Source organism: Galendromus occidentalis, unplaced genomic scaffold, assembly GCF_000255335.2.
Source record: "Galendromus occidentalis unplaced genomic scaffold, Mocc_1.1 scf7180000077442, whole genome shotgun sequence".
NCBI classification, from domain to species: domain Eukaryota; kingdom Metazoa; phylum Arthropoda; class Arachnida; order Mesostigmata; family Phytoseiidae; genus Galendromus; species Galendromus occidentalis.
Window position 1 is genome coordinate 1703632 of NW_003805430.1, and position 27745 is coordinate 1731376.

The 27745-nt window shown below is 53.2% G+C and overlaps 1 protein-coding gene across 1 annotated transcript; it reads right to left on the reverse strand.

The window, feature by feature from the left end:
* Positions 1-1974: 1974 nt before the first annotated feature.
* Positions 1975-27417, reverse strand: LOC100903839 (uncharacterized). Its single transcript, XM_003743373.2, has 12 exons — positions 27412-27417; positions 13747-13984; positions 11009-11169; positions 10263-10518; positions 5193-5419; positions 4793-5045; positions 4412-4604; positions 3843-4061; positions 3519-3688; positions 2721-2878; positions 2269-2517; positions 1975-2118 (listed from the first exon to the last, which is right to left on the reverse strand). Exons 1-12 carry the CDS (start codon positions 27415-27417, stop codon positions 1975-1977), a joined length of 2274 nt encoding a protein of 757 aa, XP_003743421.2.
* Positions 27418-27745: the final 328 nt, after the last annotated feature.

A 27745-nucleotide genomic window follows, 5' to 3' on the forward strand; every position in this document is an offset into this window, starting at 1 on the left:
GCGTGCTACGATCCGCGAAGATCCGAGCCTTATCTTCCACTCCGTCTTACACCGTTTGTCGGAAGTTAGGTGAAGCTCGACCATCAACTGGGTATTCTACTCCATATCCGCATGCCATGAACTTTGTCCCCCGGTGTGGTTGGTTCCCTCTGACTGATAGAAGCGAGGGGAAACTCAAGGAAATGACGCAGCCCCTATCCCCGCGAGGAAAATACGGGCAAGGTCTTCGATACGGGCAACGAATTGCCATGCGGAGTTTTCATACGTGCTCCGACAACACTCCGGCGAAATCGGGGGGATGGGGGGTGGAAACTTCATCCGCAATGATTGTCTTCTGCATGCCACGATTTTTCTGTCGCTTACAGGAGCTCACGCGTGTCGGTCAACGGCGTCAGAAATGGGGGGAAAATACCTGACGCTTTGAAAAACGGGAATGGTCATGCCAATCAGAAGAATCACAATATGCGCGTGTGATGCTGCAGTGGGTTATACTTCCGAACCACGTATGCTCTTCTGAGTACAAACGCGTAATCGAGGAGGATGCTACCGCCCTGTACGACCTTCGATTAGCCCCCGGACCTGAAGTCTCTTCGTTCTCGGGCTTTCACAGAGCAGGCGCTCTGCGGAGAGGTCAGCGACAGAACAGTCCGTGACCATACAGGCATCGTCGGCCAGCGCGGAGCGCAGCATCTCGAAGCCGCAGTGTCCCCGCGAGTATGCTCGGGATGGATCGTTGGGAATCGAACAAGCGGCTGTTCATCGGTTGGCATCAAAGAGCGTAGCTGGAGCGATTGCATCAGAGAGTGAAGAATTTTGGAGGCCTCCAATGCACGTTTGGTACCGTCCCCGGGGAGGAGGGAGTCACGGATTTCAACCTTGAGTAGCCGGATGGAAAGCCTGGGTCATGTCGCAATACAGACGATTGATCTGCATAGAGACCTGCCACCATGGAGGGAAGGGCCACCGCGAGAGATCATATTTTGAAAAAATTCGTCAAGCGGGCGATCTACATTTTCGGGGAAGGTGTCGTATCGTCGGATGCTTCGTGAATATGTAGGCGAGGTGAGTCAAGTCCAAATCGACCGACGTCGATCCTCCATCATTACCTCACTCTGATGATTACATCAAACCGGAGATAGCTCTCTAAGATTCAATAGATAAGCTTGCTGCTCGCTCGGTTTCCGGAAGAAAGTAGAGCTCCGGATGAACGGTTCGTGCTACTGCCGTCATGATCTGACGCGGCGGGATCTCCCACAGGAATGCGATTCGCTCCTATGACCTCATTGGGTCTACTCCAAGCCCCTCACAGGCGACCTCAAGTCACCGCTTCACTCGTAAGGATTCTCGACGATGAGCTCGAGAATGATCCAGACTATGGGCGACTTCCCGTCCTGGAAGAGTGACGATGGCTGGCTTTCCCTCAGAAAAATTGTGTCGGATGTCTCTGAGAGGAGCCCCTCTTAACTAGTGAAATAGATATTAGATCAATAGAGCGAAGACAAAAGTGTTCCAGTACTTCAGGTGAAGGGTTTCATTTCGTGATGTTTCGTGACAAGAGCGCATTGTCGTTCCTTCCTTCCACCATCGGTTCACATCGAAAGCATCACAGACGTTTACTCTTACAATGATTTCGTCAGCCGTGATCGATACGCGGTCTTACGATGTCGACGAGCCTCGTCATTCTGTCGAGACCGACGACCATAACAACAAAATGCCATTTTCGTCACATGCAAGCTCGTTGGAGAGCGGATCTTATCAACAAGTTGTGGAAAGGTCAACATTCTTCCCGAATTTTCTAATTCCAGCGTACTTTAATATCGTTCTCCAGGTAGAACTCTTGATCTTAGTATCGGAGATCTGTAGGCCTTCTCGATGAATGTATGCAAGTTTGTGAGAGGTGAATTTCTTCGGTGTCTCCGTGGATACATATTTGAATTTTCTGACGCGATTTGTATGAGTTCCAGAATCGTTCAATCAGTGAGTAACGAATGTTTTCAGAAGCGAGACGATATGGAAGTCGTCTTTGATTTGGTCGAAATATTTCTTTCCCCTCATCTCAAAGCGATTAACATCAATGTTAGCGACCCGATTGAAGTCTTGATAGTTTTCCAGAATAATCTGAAAAAAACGGGTGAGATCATGGAGCATATTCCGCCATACAGGTGAGGCAAAGGCTCGGATGGTTCACACATACATTCATATTCTTGAATATTCTTGCGATATTCTTGCGTCGAATCCATAATCACATACACACATATGCGAACTCACCTGAGTGAAGACGTGTGAGGCGTGAGTGAGGCACGCGTTGAAACCGGAGTTTTCCGCGGCTGTTTGCTCTATGATTTCGTCCGTGAGAAGTTTCATTATGACGACGTTCTCCTCACGGCTAAGCTCGAGATCGGATGCAACTTGAAAGATATAAGCGACTTTCGAGTCCTTGAACGCCTCTCGGAGTCGTCGATCCACCTGATCGTGGAGTTCAAGAACTGCTTCGAATTCATCGGAAAGACCTTCAATCTGAAACGAGGGAGAAGCGGCTTGAGATCTCACTCCGGTCAGTTTTTTTTCACCACGATGAATGCATCACAGAAAAATTATGTCGAGATTATTTGCAAATTCTAGATGACCTCAGGTTAGGTCAGCTGTTCGGCTTCCCCTCAGATCTCGAAGGGAACCTGTCTAATCCATGAGGGATAGAATTTCATCGGGGCAATATTCACCTCAGCTTCCACCGAAAAATCAAGCGCTGTCATGACAGCCAAGACTTTTTGTGTCTGGTAATCGACGATGACTTTCCCGAGACATTGTTGAACGATGTCTTCCCATAACTGATGATTCAATTTGACGTGCTGTGAGCGAGTCGATCCGCTTACGGATCCTGAAAGTTTAATCGCTCTATTGATTGTGGCATATCCAGGCCCCACAGAGCAGAGCGAGATGCGCCTTCCTGCCTGGGGTTCGGCTGTTTCCACAGCAGGACGCAGCCGGGTACCCGAATTGTGAGCGAGCTTCGCGGTCCCTCCTTTGACCCGCTGAGCATGGCCCTGCTCGCCGAGATTCCTCTTCGTGAGACTTCTAGGGATCTTTTAGAGCAGGTGTTCCCTGAAGTTTCGGAATTGAGTCTCCCCACTCGGCGCCTCCCAGCTCAGATTTTCTATCCGTCGTGAGTGGGCGATCATCGAGTGCATGCAATGATTGCAAACGAATAACTGAGCGGACGACCGATGCCGGCAAATCACTATCTCTATGTCTCCGAAGAGCAGCAACGAGAACGGAGCTTGGGACCCGCATCGGATCTGTGGCGCGGTCCGCAGGCGTGGGCAATGAGATCGGAAAGCCGATTCAGAACTCCGTTTCTCGAAGCTGTCTTCCAGGGGATCTCCCGCGTCCCGCGGTATATTTTCCGAGCCTTCTCCGGGGGATCCGCCCCGCTGTTCGACGCCCTAGGCCTTGAGTATTTTGAAGATGGTTCGAAGTGATTAATTTATAGGGCCTCATTTGCGGGGGAACTAACTCACCGATGCATTTATCAAGCCAATTTTTCTTCGAGAAGGCGTCGGCGATTATGTCGACACATTCATCCCTTTCGACGGACTCGTCGAGTATCCGAACGAGGAATTGTCGGTCTTCGGGACCGACAGACCTGATGGGCAACGTCTGACGTATGATATCGCAGATGCATAGGGTTCTGGAACATATTCGAGAAGCGGTTATTCCTGAATAGCCGAAAGCGTCGAAGAAGGCTTATCGAAAACATCGGCGGCGGCAGTACAGAGCGATGATCGAATCAAGTTTCATGAGGTAAATAGAGGTAGACGAGGACGCAGGAGCAACCTACTCACCTATCAAGAACGAACATACCGACGAAGCCCATCATTTCGAAGTCTTCTGATATCAGGGCTAGCTGATCGACTGTTGCGCCGTACTCGCTGAGTGATTTGTCCACTTCGAAGTCATCGATGCTTACGTCGACGAGTCGTGCCGCCATAGCGAAAAGCATTTTAGCGCCCTCGAATGAGCACGCTGTCACAGGCATTTCACCAAGTTTCTGCACACTTTCCCTGTAAATCGAAACCACCAGACACTGTGACTAAATAACCGACATGGGGTAATCCCAAACCGGGGACTCGAGTACCAAGACTTCAGCTCGTAATGACCAAATATCAATATGACGAGAGTCGTCTAAAACCGCCAGGATGAGCTCGACAAAGATTCGTTCGTTGGATCAAGTTCCTCAGCTTGGTGCGAGCACGGGCTTGAGCGATAGTGGAACATAGGGATACCGAGGAAAAATTAGTCTGGAGAGCTAGCGGGCGATTTTCCCCCTGGGTGTCAAGCCGTCGGCGCGAGGGATGTTACGGGGAAAAAATTGCCAAACTGAAAGCAGCGCTCAAAAAGAAGCCTGACCAACCTGTAATCCTCGATGTACTGACTTGGCGTCCAAGGCCTCTCGCCGACTATAGGAAAAAGCTTCGGATTCTCTTCAGGTTTGAGCTCTTTGTAGAGTTTGTTGAAGAGGATTGGCCAGTAGACCTCATGTTGCCGATAGAAGCAGATCAACCCCCCTCGGAATGTGTCTCTGAAGACGGCGACCTCATTGTGTCCTGAAAATGAGGGTCTCTCATGAGATCCAAGGCGCCTATCTTCGAGACACAATATTGTCGGGCATGAAAGTTTTATCGATCTTCCGTGACGATGATCCTTGCATGTATCGATTGATTGATTGATCCGTTGATTCGTTGAATGATAGATCGATCAATCAATCAGAATTCGATGGATCATCAGAACTCACCTAGGATATCCGCCACGATGTCCTGGATTTTCTGCAAGGGAGTCCAGTTGGCAACCGCGTCCGAGTAGAACACGCTCTCTCCGCTGCCATTGCCTCCCAGTCCGGTTTTCATGGTCCTCGTGTCACTCAAGAGCTGCAACTCTCCGCGTTCGACGACAGCACGACAAGTGTCAATGGCGATACACTTCTGGGATTCAGGGAGGCCTACACAAGCGATCTCGGTCGTCTCTTGGCTTGTCAACATGAAGATGACCTGGAGAGGGGAATAAAGAATCACACGAATGCTCTCTCGAGGCATCGCGTCTGAAGAAGCCCCTCCAATATCACAGGGAATCGTTCCGACAAATTCTGGGCCCTCTGAGTCTCTTGGTCCTCATCGAGTCGAAGGGGAATAACTAACCTCTGTGTCGACTCCCGCAAACGAAGACATGATGCCCTGATAGGTGAGCCTCAGCGGGAGAGTGTCACCGGAACAGGTTATGCGTTTTATGCTTTTGAGAAAGATGTGTTTCGCCAGTGGAGTCGTGACTCGGAAGTATGTCGCCAAGTCGCTCAGTTCATCGGGACTCACAAACAAGTGACAGACTTTCTTCTCGCTGCAGAAATCGGCGATCTCGAGGAAATTCCCTGGAACGACCCACCACGATCAGGGGACTGGATTGAACCTCAGGGAAACATTTGCGTCCCGCATCCGCGCTCTCTATATTCCTCGAGCAAGCCTGGCTTCACGACTCCTAGGATAGAGTCTAGGCGAATAAATTAGCAGGACCTTCTGGCGAGGGACTGTAAGCGCGCGATTAGAGGCTACGTCGCTCTCCAGGATATACGGAACAGTCGACTCGGCCCTCCCGATGAAGGCGTATCTGGGGGAGTTTCCGCGAGGAAAATGCTTCCTAGAGGCTATCTTCGATCCGAGCGCTGCTTGCGAGGGTGTTGTATGCAGCCCGTGGGATCAAAAAAAGGGTCCGGAGTTCGAAGTTTGGAAGCGATCCGTCGCTCGAGTAACCATTTGCCCGCGGCAGAGCCTCGCACATATGTCGATGTACAGAGCAGACTTGTATCGGCTGTATCATGTCAAACAATGCGCACTTCGTCGAGACTGGTACAGAGTACGCAATATCAGAGCCAATAACTTCAGCAATCAGACCGGAAGACCTCGCAAAGGCGCTGGGTAGCAAGCAACGGCTGCCCCGATAGTCCACAGTGTATGCCGCGCCGCTTGGCCCCGCATTCCAGCCTGCGTGTCCGCTCGACGTGGTTGGTCGTGCCGACGGATTGGAAGCTGCTCCTCTACAACACCAATCGAAACCAACTGCGATCTTTCTCAATATCCTTTGTCCTGTGCAGCGGGGAGGCTGTGATTACCTACGTCTTCGAGTTTCCTGCTGCATCTCTTGCACGATAAGGTGGAATTCGGTCGACACGCAGGCACGTAGTCCGCCGACAAGGAAGTAACGTTGAGGAAAACATCTTTCCGGTGCTATGGAGGTCCTAAATTCCTTCATGCTCCCAGTCAGAAGCATTAAGAGTCGAATTAGGCTCTTCGTGGAGGTCATATCCAGTTCCGACTCTTATTATTGGGGCGGCGGGACTCCCGAGCCCGAATGGGCTTCATCGATTATGCGATTAATTTTTGATGCCCGACCCCGTAGTACCATCGACCCCGTTGGCGCTCGTGAGTGGTTCGCTGAGCTCAACATGACGGATATTCTCCCCGTTCAGCCTTTTGCGGCTCGAGGATATTTGACAACCAAAAATTCATATACCCATCGCTTTAGGGCTATAGGGAGCAGAGGTGTTCCGCGGTGAGTCAGCCGTCGACGTAGACCCTGCGTCCGAGTACCGATTGCCGCGAATTGGAACACCGCGCCGCCCAATCGAGGTAACGCTCCTCGGTTCCTGGTTCTGGTCCGCTAATATGCGGTGGCTGCAAGAGGATGCGGCTCGAAGCGACAGTACATAAGGCGACATATGTACGTGGATTTCATGGTCTTCTCGAAAATGCACGGAGGCGTTTTTGTCGCACCGAAGATTTTGAGTTGCCGCCTGTTGGGATCATATTAATCGATACACCGCAAACACCAGGCGAATCATGTTTGAGAGCAAACTGCGTGGGAACATCGGTCACCTTGACCGGTCGGCCTGGTGGAAGCTGCCGGTGAACAAAGTACTGCTGTGCAGTTTTCGGTGAAGCAGTTCGACAATGCACGCATGACAAACAGTTTCGCTATGAGCCAGTTCATATTTTCAGATCCAGACGGCGATGTTAATGGAACAGGAGAAGATTCCGGGCCTTGCTGTTAGTTTCGGCACAAGGTTGTCGAGATTGCCTCTCGATGTAGCGGTGGACTCGCCAGACGGGAGCCCGGAGCCTTTTTTCCTTCCGGAAGACCGGTCCTTTATTTAGACCCCAGGCGGCAGCCTCGAGAGGAGACCTCAGTGCCCAGTGTACAACGTCCACGCCCACTCCTCGAAATAGTGCTTGAAGCGGTCACGTTTGCGTTTGACTTCGCCTATGACAAAGAGCTAGAACACGCTGACTCAAAGAGCTCGAATATTCTACCGCTGACTACGACATGAAGCTGACTTATGATCGATGATAATGAGGGCCCCTTTTTTTCGGGCCAGTCGAAGACCCCCTCTCCAGGATGCAGTGACGGAATTCTGGGATTGTACGCCGTCGTTCGTTTGGTCTCGGGGAGGAGGTCCATTTGATTCCAGCCTTGTTAGCTCAGGCAAAGGATTCAACACGAGGAACAGGAACGAATTCATCAGCCGTGATTGTGGATCAAAAATCCACCGGCAACTGATGGAAACGGAACACGCCATGCGGAGCCAAGTCGAGGTCTGCGCGGAAGGGACGGGCTGTACCATGCGATGCAGCTCGGCTTCGGAGCTTCATTCAAACGTCAGAGATCTCGAGTATCGTCCCGCCATGGAGGGCATGTACATATACCTCTCTCGTTCTCCCGAAGTCTGGTAATGAGGTGCTATTGGTTGGCTCCTGTGGTGCCTCCGACTGCAGCAGTAGCGTAAACTCTGAATGGGTCGTCATGTCGGGAAAGCGGTGGAAGTTCGCTCGAAGCCTCTGGCAAGTGTTGTCGGGGGCTCGTTCCATTGCCGTGTTTATTAGTGTGTGCTCGTCATCATCATGAAAGCCTCATGACTGTCTAGCGCAGATTTATTTTCTCTCGGTTTGGTATTGACAGCAGCAGCAGCAGCTTCTTCTCTCCACAGTAAACACGCCGAAGCGGCCACAATCTCGGGGCTTCGGAGGATTACGCGCATTACGAATCTCGGCATTAGGCGCGGGTTTTTCTAGCGATGTCGTCCATGGCGACACAAACCTCGCAGCTCGGGAGAAGAAGCCTTCTATCCCCAACTCACCGTTCTCCATTTTCGTCTAGGGGATTTCAGGGCTCCGTCATCGTGGAGGGCCGTCGAGGAAATTATACTTCAATGATGAATATAATCCGATCAATTATTATTGTTATGGATCATCAATGAACGAGGAGACGAAGAACAGAACCAGCAAGAGGGAAGAGGCTCCTTCCTTGTTCCCCGCTGGAGAAGAGCTCTGGGCGATCTACGTTATGTAGTCTCTCCAGAGAGCGTGAACATCTCGTTGTAGAGCGAGACGGTCAATCGCTGTTCGAGCCCGCGTCACGGGAAGCTCATCGATCTCTATCACTCGAACACTGTCTCGACGTCTCGGCCCGGGTATCGGATAAAACGTGCATTCTATCGAGTCGGAGGAAATTCCGGGTTTCGATCGCCATCTGATGTTCGGAGAAGCTCCGTGCCTTGCCAGGGAACCTCGGTGAGACGTTCCCCGTGAATTTCGTTCATCGGGAAGCAGGCCGCATATCTTATAGATTCAATGCTTTCGAGGAAGACCGCGCAGGTCGCGGTTCCGACCTTGAATCACCGTGTGGACGGTGCTGATTTAGAGCTGCGTCAAGTTGCGAACGCAAGTGATTTCGAAAAGGCAGAGAGAATTTCTCTGTGACTCCGAGCTAGGATCTCCGGCAGCCCGTTCGCCTCGCCGACAACTTTCAAATTTGGAAGACGACGACGACGGCGGCGGCTCCAAGAGACAGCAGCAGCCTCGCCAGCAGAAGAGGAAAGAGGTTGGCAAAGAGAAGAATGAGCAAAGCCTGATTTGCATCCCGCTCTGCGGCGTGTTATTGAGTTACTTCAGTTTGCTGCTCCGCTTTCGCAAGCGAGTTGCCTCGCGTTGCCAAGTTTCAACTCAAGCAGAGCGAGGAAGGCGCCCAAGAAGAATAGCGACGAAGCAAGACAGTCCCTACGAACAAAGATCAAAGCCTTCCCTCAGTTCTGATGGGATTCCTCCCTCGATCGATCGCGGCTATGAGCAACGCTCGGCAGAGGTGAAACCCGGAATCGGGAGGAGCCTCGCAGAAGATTCCGAGCGGACGCAAAGCTCGTTCAAGGCGAACAGGAAACTCCATTATCTCGGAACTCGGTCTAAATTTTCTCCTCGACTTTCATACACGGCGGTGGCTGTCGTTAAGGCAACACGACAGACCGGCTCATGTTCGTCGTGTTTTCTGAAACTTTAAACCCGGAGGGCCTTCCTCCAGAGTGCGCTCGCTGAGCCCTGACTTCGGAGGCGGTAATTGTGTTTCGGGGAGGTGTTGCAATTCGTCGCAACGAGCAGCGAGGAGGCATCCCGCAGGAAGTTTGAGCGCTTTTGATTCAATCTCCCGCTACCTCTATCCATACCCGCATTCGGTTGATAGAGCGGCGTATGTTTGTGTGTGCATTAGGTGGCCTGCTGGAGTTCGCGCAAAGGAGTGTGAGCTCTGCTGTTCGAGTTCAAACTCTCTCGTTCCGCTTATGTTCGTAGCTACCATAAGCTCAGGACATAGCACTTGGACGTAGCAGCCATCGAGCGGGCCCGCCGGCAATTAATCGAGCAACTTTGCCATCGCGACCCCGCGTAAGAGTGCTCTGGTTATACGCTTCTCCAATCATGGGAGCGAGCGCTTACTAACTGAGCCTCACTGGTCTTCGAACTTCCACGTCTGCTGTCGATCGATCGATGACACTGGGCCCCGTTGAGGATTGTGCCTTGTTTGCAGCCGTAATTATCCGAAGGCCTTGTTCCTCCATGGAATGTTCCCTCGGGAGGAGGAGAGTTCGCTCAATGAAGACTGATGCGGCTCTCTGGGGTCTCAGATTGCCGCAGCTGGGAACGCGCGGGAGAAGTCCAATCAATGAGCGAATGTCGACCTCTCATTGCCGCGCCTGGACTCGTGAATCGTCACTGAGCGATCGGGACTCGGAGGAGCCCTCCTTCGGAGAGCTTCCCATCAAAGATCCAGACGCGGTTCAGGAGAGAGGGAACTACAGGAGCCGAATTTCCGTGGGATTCGCCAGGGGATAGAGGATAACAAATTCTTTCCTCCGATGTCGATTTGGCTTACTCGATTCTGATGGAACTCACCTCGGATCGAATACGGAGGCAGAACTAGAGGTGCCCCCTTCAGCATCGCCGATAGTACGTGGACCCAGAAGTCCAGGTCGTGGGTCGGCTTGAGGGTGAGCGCGTTGTCCTGGGCAGAAAACGCGTACTGTTTCCATTCCCACTCGAGTCGGTTGTGGAGATCGGTCATGGGCACAGTGGACCCGCTTGGAGTGACACAGAAATCATCGAGAGCGATTCCGGTAAGAAGCGATAGAGGAATGCCGTTTGGATTGTCCTGAAATTCCGGAGGTCAGCTCATTGATTCGCTCGGATCCCGCAGCGGCGGCCATTGAGGGATCTGTCGAGAGCTATGAAGGAATGTTCCCCTTTCGAGGCGCGACCCGCTTCCGGAATCAGCTGCCCGAGTGCGACGAGGTCGCTGTGAAGATTAGCTATGTGAGGAAGAGCGAGAGAGAATTCGAGTGAATGATTTACTCTCGCGGTCAACGCAGTCCTGCCGGGAGCGTGACCCGATTGAGAACTGAATAATTCCACTCGTCTTATTTGACGGGAACTTCCCTAGGCTTATTTTTTGTTTACACGGTGCAAGATCCAAGGCCCCGCAGTCCTTGGGCCAGCGAAGCCCAGAGAATATGAGGTCGCAAACAGATTTGGCGTGAAGCCGACCGAACTCCGACCGGGAACTTTCTTTTCTGAGCGAGGACTGTAAGCCGATGTGTCGCCTCCTAAAACCTTAGAGCTTGTCAGCCGGCAGATAAACAGACCTGGTGTTCGTTGCCTGTGTTGAACTCCATGATGTCTCCGATGACGAGCACGTTGCTTCCTTCGATAGTGCAGGCGTCCGTTACCAGAATCGAGTTTGCGTCGAGGCTCGATAGGAGGCCTTTTTTCTTGGTCGTGTAGTGTCTGAGTATGGGAGTTCGTCCTGGAATTATGAATTGGGTCAGATAATGTTCTAAGCTTGAGAAGATCCCTATCTAGTTCCTGCTTCGGAGCACCGCTCCAGAGCCCGAAGAGGTGCTGTCAAAGGCCGAGCCCGACTGTTATCTCTGACGGGAGCGCATCGATGCTGAACAGAACACCGGGGTGAGAACGAGGCAGAGCGCGGCCTTGCAGGGAAAACAGGCGCGGTCTGGCCCTGATTAGGGAGACTGCAAAATAATCCTTTTATTGGCAGATCCACGGACGGTTGCACAAGAGGGAGAGACTAGAACGTGGTGGATAATCGGGGCCGATAGCGAAGAGAGATCGGTCTCAGCCAAAGCAACCCCCTCTCCACCCCCCTCCGACCCCCTCCCCGACGATTTCCGCTGTCTTGAAGTCAATAAAAGCAGGGGTATCTTCCGCATCGGTCATTTAGCCCGCTCCTGCACGGGGGGACGCTTTTCTTGCGCCGGCAGACGCTTATCCTGCACAGGACGAGACGGGGGATGAGGAAACGGAGAGAGGGGTAGGAACTCTCGGACCCCACGTGGCCAGCTGATCATTGAGACTTGAACGGCCTTCCCGAATTTTCTACACCGACGCGATGGAGTCACTAAGCTATTAGTTCCACACCCCGCGCAAGTAACGGGGCTGTGCCTCTGCTCTAGAGTCTGATCCGAAAGAGGAGTGCACCGTGTCGCGCCAAATCCGATTGTTATGACGGGCCGGCTGTTGTGATGACGGATTCTCCTTCCGTGGCGACTTATGTATGTAGTTTTCCGACCTCGACCCCCGGACGTGAGGCGCTAATCTCGGCTGAGGAGGAGACGTCCCGCCCAACGATGAACAAACACCACCCGGCCCGAAAGCTCTACGACTCGAGGGGAGACGTCTCGCGAGTGAGTCCGCTTGTGTCAAGCTGGAGCAGCGGAGCGGAGGAGGAAAATATCTGTCTGGGAAGGAACTCCAAGTGGGCTTAGTGAACCCGCTCGTACCCGCTTACTTATTCCTTAGCTCCGTAGGGTCGATGCTTGCTTGATTAGTTGGTGGGTTGCGACCAGACGCACGCCATCGCGGAACTTTTGCAATTGGATCCGCGAGGAGGGCTGTTGCGCGTGTCGTCCGCTAAAAGAGATCCAGTGGCTCAGGGTGTTCGCACGTTTGCGTCGTGTCTCTCGGAAGTGTCGCACCAGCTCATTCGTTTCGCTCCTTCGCCTGATTCGGCTTGTTGGTAAGGGTCGGAACCTGTCTTGTTCCGACTCCGCGAACCTGAAGCTCCTGTCGGCTCATTGGCGCTTCTGCAGCATTCAGACGCTCCTGCTGATTGCGAATGTCGAGTCATCAGTGCGTAATACCGAAGGGAGATCCCAAAGCCGTGGCGATTGTTCACCATCCGTGGATCACGTCTGTTCTGTCGGTCGTGATGTGTGTATGTATGTACATACATACAGGCACACACTCATTCATATGTTATAAGCACATCAATAATTTGACGCTGGTGATCCCTTACGGGAGAAAATCGTATGATCTCTCTGATATCTCGGGAGACTACTTGTGATGTTCGGAGCTTTTCGGAGGACTTCAAGTGGAAAGTGGGTCCACATCGATTCTTTATCAGCCTTCGAGTCGGGTAGCCCCAAGTGCGAATGTCGGCAGAGCGAGCTGTCCGGCTCAGGAAATTGTACTGCGTCCTTCTCCCAACTGGAGCATTCTCCCAGATAATGGGGAACATAGTGTGGTATCGCAAACGTCAGGAAGAGGCGTAAGCAAGTTCATGTAAAGCGAGCTCATGCGCTCCGTATCTTCTCGCCCACCGAGTCCCCTATCAAGAGTTATATGTGCGATTCTAGAATTCCAGACTTGCGACCACGAGGAATACTTCTCCTCTAGCTACGACCATGTACTTTTCCCTGCTCATGACGAGCGGGCGGCGTGATGGGGAGTTTGCCCCCCCGTAAGCTTCCGGGAAAGTTCAACGGTATGGAGTGAAATTCCCCGTGGAAGAGGTTCGATCCAGGCTGCCAGGAGTAGGTACCGGCCTCTGAGCCATTACTGATAGACTTTTTGCTCGAACCATTGGAGCCATAAAAACTTTTCAGCGATACCCGAGGCGCTCGAAAAAGTTCGGGCGGCCCTTTCTAGAACGGAAATTCCCGCAATAGATCCCTGTCAATCGGAGGGGGGAACGACCCGCAATACCAATCTTCCTTCTTCGAAGATCCAACATTGGGCTGTTAAGAGTCAAGGGGCTCTATCTCTATAATTTTCCTTTACGTCAGAGCTTCCTGTTCCGAACCCCTGCGCAAATACACTGACTGAGCAGCTTCCGACTCGGGCTAGAATGTTATAATCCCTTGGGCAGTGCTAAGTCGAGGCTCGGGCCCAGCGGGACCTTCCCACGTGAATAAAACACTCGTTACGAGCGAGCTGCGGAATAAGATCCCCACATGATTACGGTCTCTGTGCTCAGTGGGAGACATTTTTGTGGTCTCTCAAGAACCGCTATTGTTTACCCTCTGCTCCCGCTAGATAAAAATTGCTGCGAGCCGCGAGAACAATGTTGCCAAACGATACTCACCTAATTTCCAAGCGGCGAGCATGGTACATATGGCAGCGTCGGACGGTGGGAGACAAATCAAGATATTCTCGTAAGCGCTTAATTTGTCCGCTAGATTATGCGTCACTCGACCGAGATCCTCGTAGGTCAATTCTCGATCGTCGTAGAACAATGCCGCGATTTTCGGCGAGGTACGGACCATCGACGTGAAGTGGTCGTACATATTCGTTGACGAGCACATTGTGCCTCTGCGACCCGTCTGGAACGAAGGAAAAAAACTGATTAGCCACGTCGATTCCGATATGTCACGGAAGAACACAGATAAATGGAGCGAGAGGAAGAGCTTCGATCGAGGCCGCGTACAGTCGATCGGTGCTCGATTTGGAACTCCCGCACGAGTGTGCGCGGAAGTGTTTGCGCCCCTCGAGATTTTCAGCTTCGCTCTCCTCTTTCCGGAGCGCTCAGTCCACGTTTTGTTCGTTTATACCCGCCTGCTGGTCGTCGGCCGTCTCGCCCAGTCAGCGAATTTGCTGAGCGACGTCCCGTCGACCGGGATGAGCTTTCTCTCCCGAATTGAAAGGGGACGTTTGCTCAAGGCTTCCCTTTTCTCCCAGACCTAACAAAAGCCAATGAGGGACATGACGGCTTCGTCTCGCCGCAATCGGCAGCAGCCGAAGACAGAATCATTACCGAGAGCCTTAGGTCTCTTTCGTGGCGCAGATGTCTCTTTCGAGATAAGCAGCACTAGAAGAGTCCGTCGGATTCCGCAAAGAACTCACGAGCACTCGAACAGAGTTAGGCCCCGGAGCCCCCCGACGAAATACTCTCGCGGGAGTTCTCGTCCGGGAGGGAGACGCTTTAGCCATGCCTTAAAGATCGCGTCTCGTTCGTTTTCCACAACGAAGTTGCGTCGTCCGCGAAGTCATGAGAGCAAGGCGAATGTTAATGGGAAACGCGAAGCCCGAGACAAAGCTGTCTCGGACGAGTAAGCTCTGGAGCCATCGCTTCTTCTCCTAGAGCTAGACGAATGAGATAACGAGAGCGCTTGGCGCGCCTTATCGAGCAGACTGATTCTATTTAGCCGGGGTTCTGCATGGGCATAAGCCTTGTTGAGGGGTTTTTCGTTCAGACGTTGCACGGTTAGAAGGAATCGGGAGCCCCCGAAGATGAGATCCTATATTTATGCCTCGGCTCGGGATGAATTCTTCTCCTCATCGATAAATCTCTGAAACGTGCAGAATTGTGACGAGGATCGAGTCCTTCTCCTATCCGAGCGGATCCTCTTCAGGAAGAGCTCCGAATCTGTTCGATCCGACAAACGTGACCCCGGGGACCCTCCCTTGAAGCGGAGAAGAGACTGATTCGCTAATCGACCGTTCATACGAGCTGTCCGTCGAAGCTTCTCCCGGAAAAAATAGTGACTGGCTAGCAGCCCCAGCTCATTTATACTACCTCAATAGATGCGGCGAGCTCGCGTACATACATGGGGCTGACGAAGCCGACTATAGGAGGCTCTCGGCGAAATGATCGCTCAGATCCTCGGGGAATCGGGAACATCGGCGGCATCGTCTCAACGACACAACCGAAGGCAGAATCTCGTGATCCACCGACCGCAGCCGAAGGGAGCCGATGTGGAGGTCGAAAGCAAACTTCGTTCACCCCGTGAAACCCCTGCCCGATGCGTTTCCCGTGACAAGATTGATCCTGGTTTTCAGCGGACAACATCCACTCGCTGAAACGCGGTAGATCTCTCGGATTCCATGAAGGACCCCGACTATCGCCGTCGGGATCTAGACTCGGCTCGTTCCTCGTAGGACTCGGTCCGGGCCCATGGGCCGCGCACATTAGCTGCTGGAGATGTCACCTTTAATTATGCGTAGCCCGGGGCGTGTCTCTCCAATTTTTCGCTCCCGTACGGAGGCGCTGCACCTCTACGGGAGGATCCGCATCTACGCGCTGGAGTAGACGAGTCGCAACGGCGACGAGACCGGGCCGAATAGTAGTCCAATAGAGAGCAGTAGAAATTCATTAATAAACGTGCGCGAGCCGTTCAGCTCGACGGGCGAGCAACGATAACATCAGCAGCAGCGTCACTGCTTATAATGACGGATCGGCTCGGAGCACGATCTCGGAAAAGTACATTGTTCCCTCGAATCAGGCCTGAATTCGTTCCTGTGCTCTGATTGATGTATCCGCTCGGGCCGACTGAACGGGAATCCATGGAAATTCCCGGCTGATGATGGAAAGAGTGAGCTCTCCGAACCAACTTGATGCAGTATGGGGACCTACAGAGATACAATACAATCGCGCGGCAATCATCGGAAGCCATGAAAATTGTCCACAGCATCGTCAGTTTTTAGCTTCTTCATCGATAGACTTTCCTGAAGCTTTCCCTGGATTTCCTCCCCGCTCGGAATCGAACTCCAAATTCAGAAGGCACTCGGGAAGGAACGCGAGTCCTGCGGCCAATAGCGAGATTCTCCTTTGTCTCGAGCTCCTAGGCAATGAGGAGAATGACAGCGAGACGAAATTTCATTCCCTTCTGTCACTGGACGATTCACACGGACAGCGTCCGATGTTCTAACATCTCAAGATCAATTTCGAGTCTCGTTCATCGCTGGCAACATCCTGCGGGAATGATTACTGGTCATCGCTCCCTTTAGGCGAACTTCCAAGGAGCGATGGCCCATATGAACCACATAGACGCCAAAAAATTCGGTGGAGACCGTCTATATGAGTTTACAAAATCGAAAACGGGAATGGGCGTTTGCATATCCCTTCAAATGTCTTTAATTCACTGATCGAGAGAAAGATTCCTAAGACTCTCTTCCTCCGAGTCGATGTCTGAAGATGAAAGCCGGAAATCGGTCCGTAAGATGTGGGGAGCTACCCTGATAACATTGGACCACCGACAACGACTGGAGTAGTATGAGACCTTCCGCACGCGAAGAAATCACCACAAAAACTCAAGCAGATGTTTTGCACGCGAGACAGTCGAGCCCCTAGGGAAACACAGCTCACCGTGACACCGAGACAGTGACAAAAGTGAGCGGAGGCCACCGACCGAGTGGTTCCCTGCTGTCAGCTCAACGAATTTCTCCCTTACCCACGTTTAAAAGGAGTGTGACACATATACTTTAGACATTGAGAGAGCAGCCAAACGAGTCCTCTCGATGAGTTTATCCGACATCGTGGCCTCGTCAATGCGTCTCTAGGTAGCCCGGAATATTGCGCTCTCAGGAATCGTCTCCGATCCGAAGCCGTGCGAATTATTCCATCAAAAAGCCACCCCGAACCCTTTTTAAGCACTATTCCGGATTCCCAGGGGAATCGCGGAGAGTTCCCAGACTTCCCCATTCCCGGAAGATTTGATTCATCATCGGGAGGATGGGAATGCCAGTCCACTCTCGGCTAATCACCGGTAAATACGCTAGCGACGGTATTTGACGGATGCTCGGAGCCTCTGGATCCACAGGAAATTTCGTCCTCGAGGTTTCCACATGGCAGAGTTACACATGCAAGCCGTCGCGTTCACCGCGTCATTCTCTGCGGACTGTCCGGATATCGCATAGCATACGGGTCGCGCTGCGAATCGGGAGCAAGGACAGTGAGATCACCGGTGGATGGGTTGATGGTTGCTTGGACGCACAGACGGCCGGACGGCTGCTCTCCGGAAGATAGGGACAGGCATCGGAAAGAAAATATTGGCTGCTCCAAGGAGCTCAAGTCACTCTCCAAACAAACCAGGCACCTGGTGGACCGTTCCAAAGTCGCGGGCACCTCCTTTCCACCGCAAACTGAGTCTTCGCAGCTTACCTCGAATCATATCAGCGCCGCATCGGCCAAAACCGTATGTGGCCGGAGAAACGTACCGTGGGAGGAGATCTCCGTCGGCCGTACGACAACGGAATAATATTTCAACACACGGAGCCTCCGGGAAGCCTCTTTGCACCAGCAGCATTTGAGGCTTCTGCGCTTCCCAGTCGGGATAAATATAAAGACGCTAAAGAATCCGTCTCGAGCATTGGTTATGCGTGGACTGAAACGTTCCGTCGGGAATAGACAGACGCAGCTATTGTTAGCTGGAATTGGTAAGGAGACGAGCAGACAGAGAGGCGAACAAACAAAGGAATAAATGTCACAAAAGGGACGCCGGTGATGTTACCCACCGACTGGCAGCGTCGTTCGATTTCCAATACGTTGTCTCTGCACGCCGTACATTATTCTGCTTGCTCCCAACATTCAGCAACACGTCGTGCGAGCTCATCTAGGCTGACCCAACTCAGGGAGAGCTCCGCTGTCTCGCTCCAGCAAGTGCTCTCTGCGGGAATGTACCATCATCGGACCCTCCGTTTCCTAAAAATTCCCGGTACGCTCGATTTTCCACCTACTCATCAGCTGTTCCATTCCCTACCCTGCGAGCGATGGATGCAACAAGTCAGTAATTGCGTCGGTGGAAATCTCCTCTCCCCCGCGCACATGGGAGAGCCTTCGGCGGGATTACGTGCGCGGCACGCGTCCTTCTGCGGTTTCTTTCCTTTATCGGGGACCGTGGTAGATTAGAGCAACTCGCCCAGTCCGTGTTCCTCGCTTACCGGGGACCCGGGTCGTGCCGTGGATGTCACGTCGGCGAAAAGTTATACGATCGGAGCCTCTTCGCGAACCTCCCGGGCTTCGACGATTCCTCCGAAATGTCCTCCGCCTACGAGCGAGAACTCGACTCCATCCCCGACGCTGATTCCATCCCCTCGCCCGCCCGCCTGCCCGCCGGCACTCAGATCATCGGAATGGCAATCGTTGAGATACAGAAGCGCCCACGAGCGAATCGAGGCGCCCGAGCTGGTCGTCGATGCGAGTTTTGCAAGGTCGAGGCAGTCGCCAGGAGCAGGAGAGTGGCTTATCGCATTCCCTCGGCGGATTTGGCGACAGATTAGGGAAACGCCGAAGTCGCTCGACGTCCGGAGTGGGTATATTAATCAAAATGACACCCGCAAGCCACGATTGATTCAGTACCGGTCGGGACGACGATGGCGTCGGCAGACGGTCCCCTGGACGCGTCCATCGTGCGGAGTCGCCAGTTTTTCCGACTCGGATATTGCTTACGGAGACGGTGCGGGGACGGGGGATCGGGCTACTGCTGCTCGGAAGAGCCAGCCCCGGAGCGGAAGAGAGCTCAGCAGTTAGGAAGTCTCGAATGTTGCTGCTTCGACCAACCCTCACTAGGACGGTCGGTCGGGGGACGATTCTGCGGTGAATTTCTGTTCGCGTCAACTTTTAGGCCGAAAGCTCTTCGATTGAAGACATAAATCGCCTCGCTCCATTATCCCGTGGCGAGTGTCCACAGCTAGCGGTGGGGAAGAAGACGTAGGAGACGACGAGCGTAACGACGGCACGTACCCTCATATTTTCATCATCGCTCCGGTTCGCCAAAGCCAATAAAGTGAGCGTGCCCGACTGACATAGGTTTTGGGATTTCCGATGAGTCGATAAATTTTCGCAAGAGACCCACGGTTGGTGGGTGCCACGAATAACATTAACGTCGCCATCACCACCGAAGGCAACGAACGACCGACGTAGCGAGCAAGCGCATAAGGAAGAGAGTCACTCCACGCAGCAGAAACCGTCTCTCCACTCAAGAGGCTCCTTTCGCAGCAGATCTGCTTTGCTTTGGTTATTTTTTGTTCTCCTCGCCTTCTGAGTCCGTCGGAGGCACTCACTCGACATCGGCTCGAGGGAATACTCGAGGATATTTTTGAGACCACCGGCAGCAACGCTAGAACTTCCGCCATGGCTTCTCGCTCCTCGTCTGCCCCTGCCGGGATGAGACCGTTCTAACAGACAGACAGGCAGGCAGGCACACAGACCGACCACCGTACGACCGACAGGCCGCACGGACCGACAAGCGAGCGATCGTGCGTCCCCTCGGCCGAGAGACCGTCGACCCATCTGACGGATCGTGCTGATCCCGCTCTCCTCCTTGGCTCGGAACTGTAGCCAGGCTTCGTAACACGACTCAAGACGAATTCGCTCGCTCAGTGTTGTCGTGAGGAGGAGCTCGCGTGCTCGTTACAATACCCCCTCGTTCGTTTTCCTCGCACCGAGCGCTTTCGACTGCGGGTGGCAGACTCGCAAAGACTTCTCTCGGTCCGCGGTCTTCTCTCAGAGACTGGGAGCGACCACGTCGACGACCGACGACGCCTTTCCAGAGAAAAATTTTCCGTAAGCTCGGCACAAGTGCTCCGCTGCTCGCTCGCCCGCTAGATTGGTCTCTCCGTCGCTTCCCTTCGCTGTATATTATGGTATCGGATAAACTCGTCGAATGCGCGTTGCAGGACCCGCAGTCGCGGCCTGTTGAATAAGATTCTCAACTTCCCTCATCCGCTCCCGCGGAGAATCATGCATCATCAGAACGCGTTCGAGCTCGAGGGGGCGCAATATATTACATGGACCAAAACTGGGCTGCAGCCTCAATCTCGCCCCAGGGATCCCCATCCACGGAAAATATTAAAGGTTACGAACGCAAAACTCCTCGGTCGTATTTCGGAACATCGACGTCGACACGAACATTAATTTCGGTCCCGATTGCGGAGTCTCGTCGTGAGTTTTCCCTCGATCATTTCGCTGGAGACCGAGAATAGGAGGTATTCGTCGGGAACCTGCGGGGAATAATCCGCGTAGCTCGCCACCGCGGACTTCGCCGCCGCTAATTAGCTGACTGTGCTTGGAGGCAACAAAGTTATGAAGTCTGACATTTGCTTTTGTTCAAAGAAATTTCGTCCGAGCGCGCCGAGCGACCCTCGTCGTTGTGAAGTCTTCCTGTTTACCGCCAAACTCGTGTCGATTCAGAAGATGGTTTCCATTGCGGTGCAGTGCTCTCGCGAGCGAATTCCGCAGACTCTCCATCTGGGCGAAACTAGCGAACAAATACAATGAGTCGTGAGAGTATTGCATACAATACCAAGACGAAACGACTCTGTGCTGAATTCAGCTTTAGGGCTTCCGCCGTCGAGAGAACATTCTATTCTTACGCATCAGTTTTCTGCGTGATCATCCGGACGGTTCCCTACGGGACGCAACCAAGTCGAGCAGAAACCATATTTTGCTGAACTTGCTTGAACGGCTTCAAACTCGCAATCGGATGCGATCGCTCGAACGGAAGCCGTCGTGCGATTTGTGAGCGTCGTGAATAATAATGATTATAGTCGTCAACTAAAGATAGCTACTCCGCTCGGTATATGGCTGACAATTATTCGCCATATACCCGCAGAGGTGTCCCCGCGATTTCGACCTCTCGAGAAAATCATCTCTGCGGAAGGTGAGCTCCGTATGCTCCGTACATTTGCTTCCCGATAAGATGAGCGCTGTGACCGCCGAACGACACGAGTTACGCGATCCATGCCCAGTGCTTATCGAGGATACATTATCCAGGGTTAGCGCAATTCGATGACGGTGCAATCGAGAAGAGGATGAACGTGAACGACGAACAACAGAGTCCCCCGATGTGCAATACTGCGAGCGCGGCGCCGTTTACCAACTTTATTCCGCCAAGAGCAACAAAGCGTTCGCTCGCTCAGCGACAGAGCTCCAGCCTGGCGAACTGAACCAGCTGTTTCCGACCGTGGAACATTTCGTGTGAAGGCTCGTCTCAAAGATATGTGTCCATGGTCAGGAACAGCTGCTCTGATTCCTACCCGAGAGGCCTTGACGGCACTCATATGGATAGTTTCCACATACAGCTATTCAGCTGACGTAAATTCTGAATGAAGTCTTCCCCGAAGCCAACATTCCGATCAGCGAGATCATTGAGACGGCCAAATGGGAGCGTCGACTCGATTTCTGAGGAAGTCATTTGATTACGTGGCGAGATCGAGGAAATATCGACGCTCGCCGGGAATCCATCGGGGGCCCCGTAGGGATAGTCGCGGTGGCGTGAATCAATCATTCCGAGTCTACGTTCCTTGGCGCATTCCGAGTCGAACTTTGTATCGGGCCGGACTCCGACGGTCTCGTAATCCGAGGAATTGTCAGTCAACTGACGGCCGAATTCCGGACAAAGTCGCTTCAGAGTTCGCTCAGACGCTACAATCGGTGGCCGGTCTTGAGCGAGTTCGAATTAAACTAAGTCAGTCGGTTTGATCGGGTTGCGGAATCGAGCCACTACTAATTGAGTTCGGGGCAGTCACCGCGTCCTCATTCGAAATCCGCCACGATCCACCCGCGACCGACGCCGACGTTTGCTCCGCACAGCGAACTTGACGAAAGTCCCCATCGGAGCGAATCCGATCGAGGAGATCTCCAACGTTCCGACGGCTCTACTACGCTAGAGCTTATCCTGTTGGAATGGGTGTCAAGATCTAGATGCCCCTGTTTTCTCAATGGTGAAACTCGACGAGCAGGGGAAACAGTACGACAGGGTCTTATTATCATTGCAATCTCGAGTCGTTCGCGGATGTGCGCCCTCGACCAAGACATTCGTCGGCGGACCTTCCGGACGGATCGTATCATCCTGAGAGCGTTTTCCCTCCTCTTACCTCGGTAACGCCCTCCTCAATCTCCCTTATTCCTCGTTAAACGGCACCACTCTTCATCCGATGTTGTTCCCTGGAGCTTATTCCCCGTGTCCTCGTTCACGTATTCCTACGGGGTTTCCTCTCGCGCTCGCATTCCTCCAATTCTCTTTCGCAAGCCCCATCTCTCAGGAGATTATTTTTCCTCCATCGTTCACAGCCGAGCTCCCCTACCTGGACCTTCCTCCCTCTCGGAGCGGTAGCGAACAGTGAAGCAACGTACACCGCTCCAGGGCATAGGGAAGAGTGCCTCCGACTTCGAGGGGAATGAACGTAATAGAATTGCTGACGGATGAACGAACACGGGAATAGGTGTTACGCGACAGCTTCGTGTCGGAGAAAAAGACGCATCGGCTTGTGATGCCTTGACTGACGCCGGGCCTGCTATTTGCTTCTTTGAGGACTGTTGACCCGTTAGTCTCGCGGCGGGAGCCCGCGCATTGTGCTGCGGTTCGGCCTCATCAGACGCACCTTCTTGACAGGAGCAGCTGCCCTCGTGGCCGGTCAATACGCACAAGAACGGCTTGATCCCGATCAGCACTGCTTATTTTGTGATCGAAAACGCTGGTGGTTGGCTCTTTGTTTGACCTGGGAATCAAAGGATTTCCGTTTGGCTGCCCTTGGTCTTCGGGCTGTTGCAAGTAATTTATGTCACGACAGGGACTCCGACCCTGTTTCCCTAGGAGGCCTCCGGGAACTGCAGCCAGGGCTCGAGCCTGGAAGCGATAGCCCAAGAAGACATTGCCTCGTCTGACCTAGTGGCCTTCCCGATTGCTAGTCAGGAGGGCAGTCGGTCAAGTTGGACGCGCCAGCGGAGTAAAGCGGTCAATCCTTCGAGGCGAGGTTGTAAACCCGAGAACTCGTAGCCGGAAAGCGCAGAGCTTTGCATTGCCGCTCCATTGGACCCCAAGGTTCCGGGTCCATCTGGTTCCCGTCGATTCGCACGCCAGAGACGTCCATGCGGGCCGGTTGTGCGAGCTGGTCCCCTTTCAGTTGTCTCCCACGACCTGGCTCTCGACCTGCACTCGAACTAAGCGGTGGTCTCATACCGGTCGGCTGATTACGCGTTTCACGCCACGACACGACAACGGAGCAGAGCGGCCAGCTGTTGCCAACGGGAAGAGCTACGCACTCATCCGGATTTGAAAAGCAAAGGGAACAAGACGACTCCCGGCACGGGACAAAGAACGCTTCCCTATGGTTCGTGTGTCCTATGCGACCAGAAACCCACCGCCTATTGTTGGAGGCGTCGGATATCACTCCAGGAAGAGACCTTTCAGAATAAATGGAATCCGTATCCTTTGTCAAGCGATCGACCGTCGGTCGTGGAAAACGATCCTCGTTGAGCCCGATGAAGGCGGTCTCGTCCATCGCGGAAGCGATCTCCGGCCTCGGGACAAAGTCTGCCGGATCGAGTCGGGACGTTTTGATCGAGGAAAACTCCAGGGATCGAATAACTGCCCTCTGCTGTCTCGCTCTCCGCCGTGCTTGCGGTCGGTCCAATTCCTGCTGAGGTCGAGCGATGGAAATCTCAGCATCGGCGACAGGGCGTGGGCCCGCCCGCCTGACATCGCCGGACTCGATGAAGACTTCCAATGTGCTGGAGGCCGCTCGGCTGTTTTTTCTTTCTCGTTACCAGACACCTAGGCGGGTTTCGGCGTTCCGGTCATGGAAAAAAGACCCAATTAATGAGCGGAGTCTTCCCGCTCAATGCTATCGGAAGCCTGCAGAGGAAAACAATGGCAACTGATTATAAAACAACGCTCAGTGGGGCGCGCCTCGAAGTCGCATATACATACAAGAGGTATTCGCAAGGTCCTATCTGCCAGAGAGGCGCGGTCGACGGCGCGCGGCGAGGAAATTCTCAAAAGCTTCGAGCGACCGACTTTCTGTCGGAGCTTTTCCCAAATAATCTCCCATAGGGAATCAGTTTTCGGGAGAAGCTCCCAGGGGGCTCCGCCTGAGGAAGGCTGGCACTTCTCTGGGAAAATCGTTCTAACGTGAATAGAGTCAGTGGGAGACGTGCGCTGCCGGAGGAAGCAACATCCGAGCGACTTCTCGTGTTAGCTCCGTGTGAGGCTCCTTTACCCAGAGGAGACCTCCTTCGCCGTTCAGAGAAAGAACTATCGGGCTAGGAGAGTTTTGTCCGTTCCCTGGCGCGAACTCCTGGGCCCACGGAGCCATGATGATGACTGGATGGCTCAGCCCTGAGCGATGGAAGCCGCGGTTATGCCGAAACAAGCTTTGCGCGAGGCAATGTAGCTCGCGGCTGTCTCGGATCCCAACGAGGAATAAAAAGGAACGGAGACTTTCCGGAAGAATGGGCTATGAGTTCGGGTAGCATCCGAGGCGACAGCAATGGGACGACGAGCTGGAGAAATCGCTCGAGGATGCGGGAATTCGAGTCCGAATTTCGCGCAGGGCAGCGACGTTGGGGCTCATTTCAGGACTTGCGCGCTTCGAGGTCGCGGTGTTTCCATCGGCAGCTCCTTTACTTCCCTCGAGGCCGCAATTATCCGCTCCCGTGCATTACCGTGACCTTAAAGCGCTCGGGTTCGCGCACAGGCGAAGAGCGCTCACTTGTAATAACTAAGGAGAAATGGCATCATCGTACGATTCCACCGATTGAAGGTGAACGCACTGTATGGCCTCTCAGCTCGACGGTACGCGGATACGGATAAGGCGCCATATATGACGCGAACGGAGGGGTAAGCAGAGAATCGATCCATCCGACGGCAGGGTAACGTGACACATAATATGACCCGTGTTTTGACTCGGAGTCGTTCGATTTCCTGCGCTGAGACCCAACGGAATTTCGCGGACCGGCGAGTCGATAGGCAGGATCATACTCAGAACACAACCTGTCAGAATATTCAACGAGGTTCACTCGAGACTTCAAATTGCGAAAGGAAGGAACTGACTGTAGGAGCTCTTCCGAGAAGAGAGACGGCGGAATCGAGGTTTCTTCCGTGAAGCAACGCCATTCGAACAAACTCGTGTGTACGGCTCGGCGTAACCTGTTTGCGAATGGTTTCGAGCAAGGTTCCGGAAAATGGGACATTCTTCCCTCGACCGGTGGCTCCATCGGCTACATCGATCGACGACTTGTCAGGTGATGCGTCTCCCCCCAGGAAATTCGAATGAATCCTTGGATGAGCTCCAGCTGAGGTTTGTGAATACATATGCTGCAGCTAATTTCCATGATCGGTTCTCCTCTCAAAAACAAGCTGCTCCACTAGAAGCACAGATTACGGACTTTGGGAACGATACGACACCGTTCGGGGGACAGATTAAGCCCGGGAGGAACAGAGCGGAATATCGATGGCAACAGCCGATATGAACCCAATCATTCCTCTATGCAGAGGCTCTCTAACGTTATCGCGTTCCCCTGCATACGTTGTGACGGTCGGACCTCATTCGAAATCACATGTCATCCTTCCAATTACGGCTCGCAGACTCGGACAGCCGACTCGAACATCGGGAGAGCTCCGTAATTATGGATGGCCTGGGACATCGGGACGCAGCTGCGTGCTCAATCCCATGTCTGAACCTCAGATAGGAGATTCTCAAGGACTCCACAGCGGCTTCTTCGAGCGGGGCTTGAAAATTCGTGATTGGCCGTCTTCTTTCCGTTGTCCATGGACTTGAATCGTCGGGGCGACTCGCCATCCCGTCACTTGAGTGCACTCGAGAGTTCAATGCAGGCGCATGAATCATTGAGCAGTTGCGACCGATTGGAGCGATCCGAGCGTCGGAAAGACGTTGAGTCGTTCAACCAATTGTAAGTGACGCTCTGTCGTGTGCGGGCGATGCTTCTGCCTGCCACATGGTCCACGTATATAAATTTTAGAGCTCGCGAGGAACTTTGCTATTGCCGAGAGGCTCCGAGGACGCGGAAACAAACAACTGTCGGACACCCCGTTCTGGGGCAAAAACAGACGCAGGGGAAATGTGCATGTATTGCGGAACTCAGTCCCGGAAAACTACTTATCCGCTGATTCCTCTTCGCCGATGTCTGTTTGACTTTTCTTGTACTCTACCACGTCGGCTTTTTCTGTCATGCGAAGCTCGTGTCCTTGCTCCGGATCGCGTCTTCCCGGTCCGCATCCTCAATATATCTGGAAAGCGTGACTAGTTCCAGAAGTTTTCTCCGCTTGGGATGATCATAAGTGCGGTAGATCTTTGCGACTGCCGAATGGACTGACATCATGAGGCAGCGGCGGAGAAGGCAGGTGGCTTCGCCGGAGAACTCGCCCGTTCGCTAACTAGCTGGCCGGCTGGCTGGCTGGCTGGCTGGCTGGCTGGCTGGCTGGCTTCCATCAAGTGTATGAGGGGCCTTTCGAAGCCGTTCGAGCGTTTGCATCGGTCGGTGCGGAGGAGACGTCTATCCCTATTACGAGTGTGCTGAGGCGCGAATTCATTGTTCCTCGACGCAGTGGCGGGAGGCTTATTCAGGGAGTTCCACCGGATCTATATCCATGTATCAGCTGTTTTTTCTCAGTTCGCAGCGCGTATTCTGGTTCGTCAGATTGAATTATTTCTGTTGATGTTGGATTTTGTTCCTGCGTCTGGATGTTGCGAGGCCAGGACTCCTATCCGCGGGAAAACCATCGTCCGGCATGGAAGTCCGCTGCTTTAATTATCGTGAGTGCTCGACCGTATGCTATTCAGCCGCGGGAAAACGCGCACCACTTAGACGAGCATCGTGCCTCGCGATCTAATTAGGGGAATCGCCGGAAATGCGACGAAAACCTGTAGAGGGTCTGATGAAAAACTTCGAGCTATGATCCCGGTGACTCGCTGTGCTCATCAGTGGGTCGATACGACTAAAGCTCTGCAACTAGTCCGCTCAAATGTGTTCAGATTCGTGGACCCTCAACGACCCAGAATTAGCCCATTGGAATATTTAAATGGTCTCTCCCAGGGGTTCGCTTTGCTCATCCCCGATGGGACTGCAGAATTTCGTCTTCAAAAAATTTCTTCGGAAATGAGTTTTTCCACCACATTCCAGCTAAGCGAGATTCCGTGTCACCGAATGAAGTTTGCCGGGGAAAGTTCAACTTCTCGTTCAAAGACTTGTATCCACGACGTGGTCCTGGAAAATTGTGCTTGTGCTCACCGACATGACTGTGGAAAATCCTCAAATCGCAGCGAGCACTGTAACTGACTTTGTTGGCCGTTGACGGCTTGCCACCTGTTACTCAGAAGAAGAGTTGCAGCGCGCGAATGCGACGAGCTCCTCGCGGAGGATTCAATGACGGCTACACGCAACCTCAGCGGGGTATATGGCCAACGAAGGAAAGAGAACTTAGGAAGAGAAAGCCCTTACCCGCAGCGAGTCCGCTACTTTGCCACAACGGCCAGCGCCTCTGGCGGCCGTCCTCTGCGGAGCTCGAAGCTTGCCTGCCTGTCGACTTGAATCTGTTGCTGCTGCCACTAGCGCAGCCAAGGCC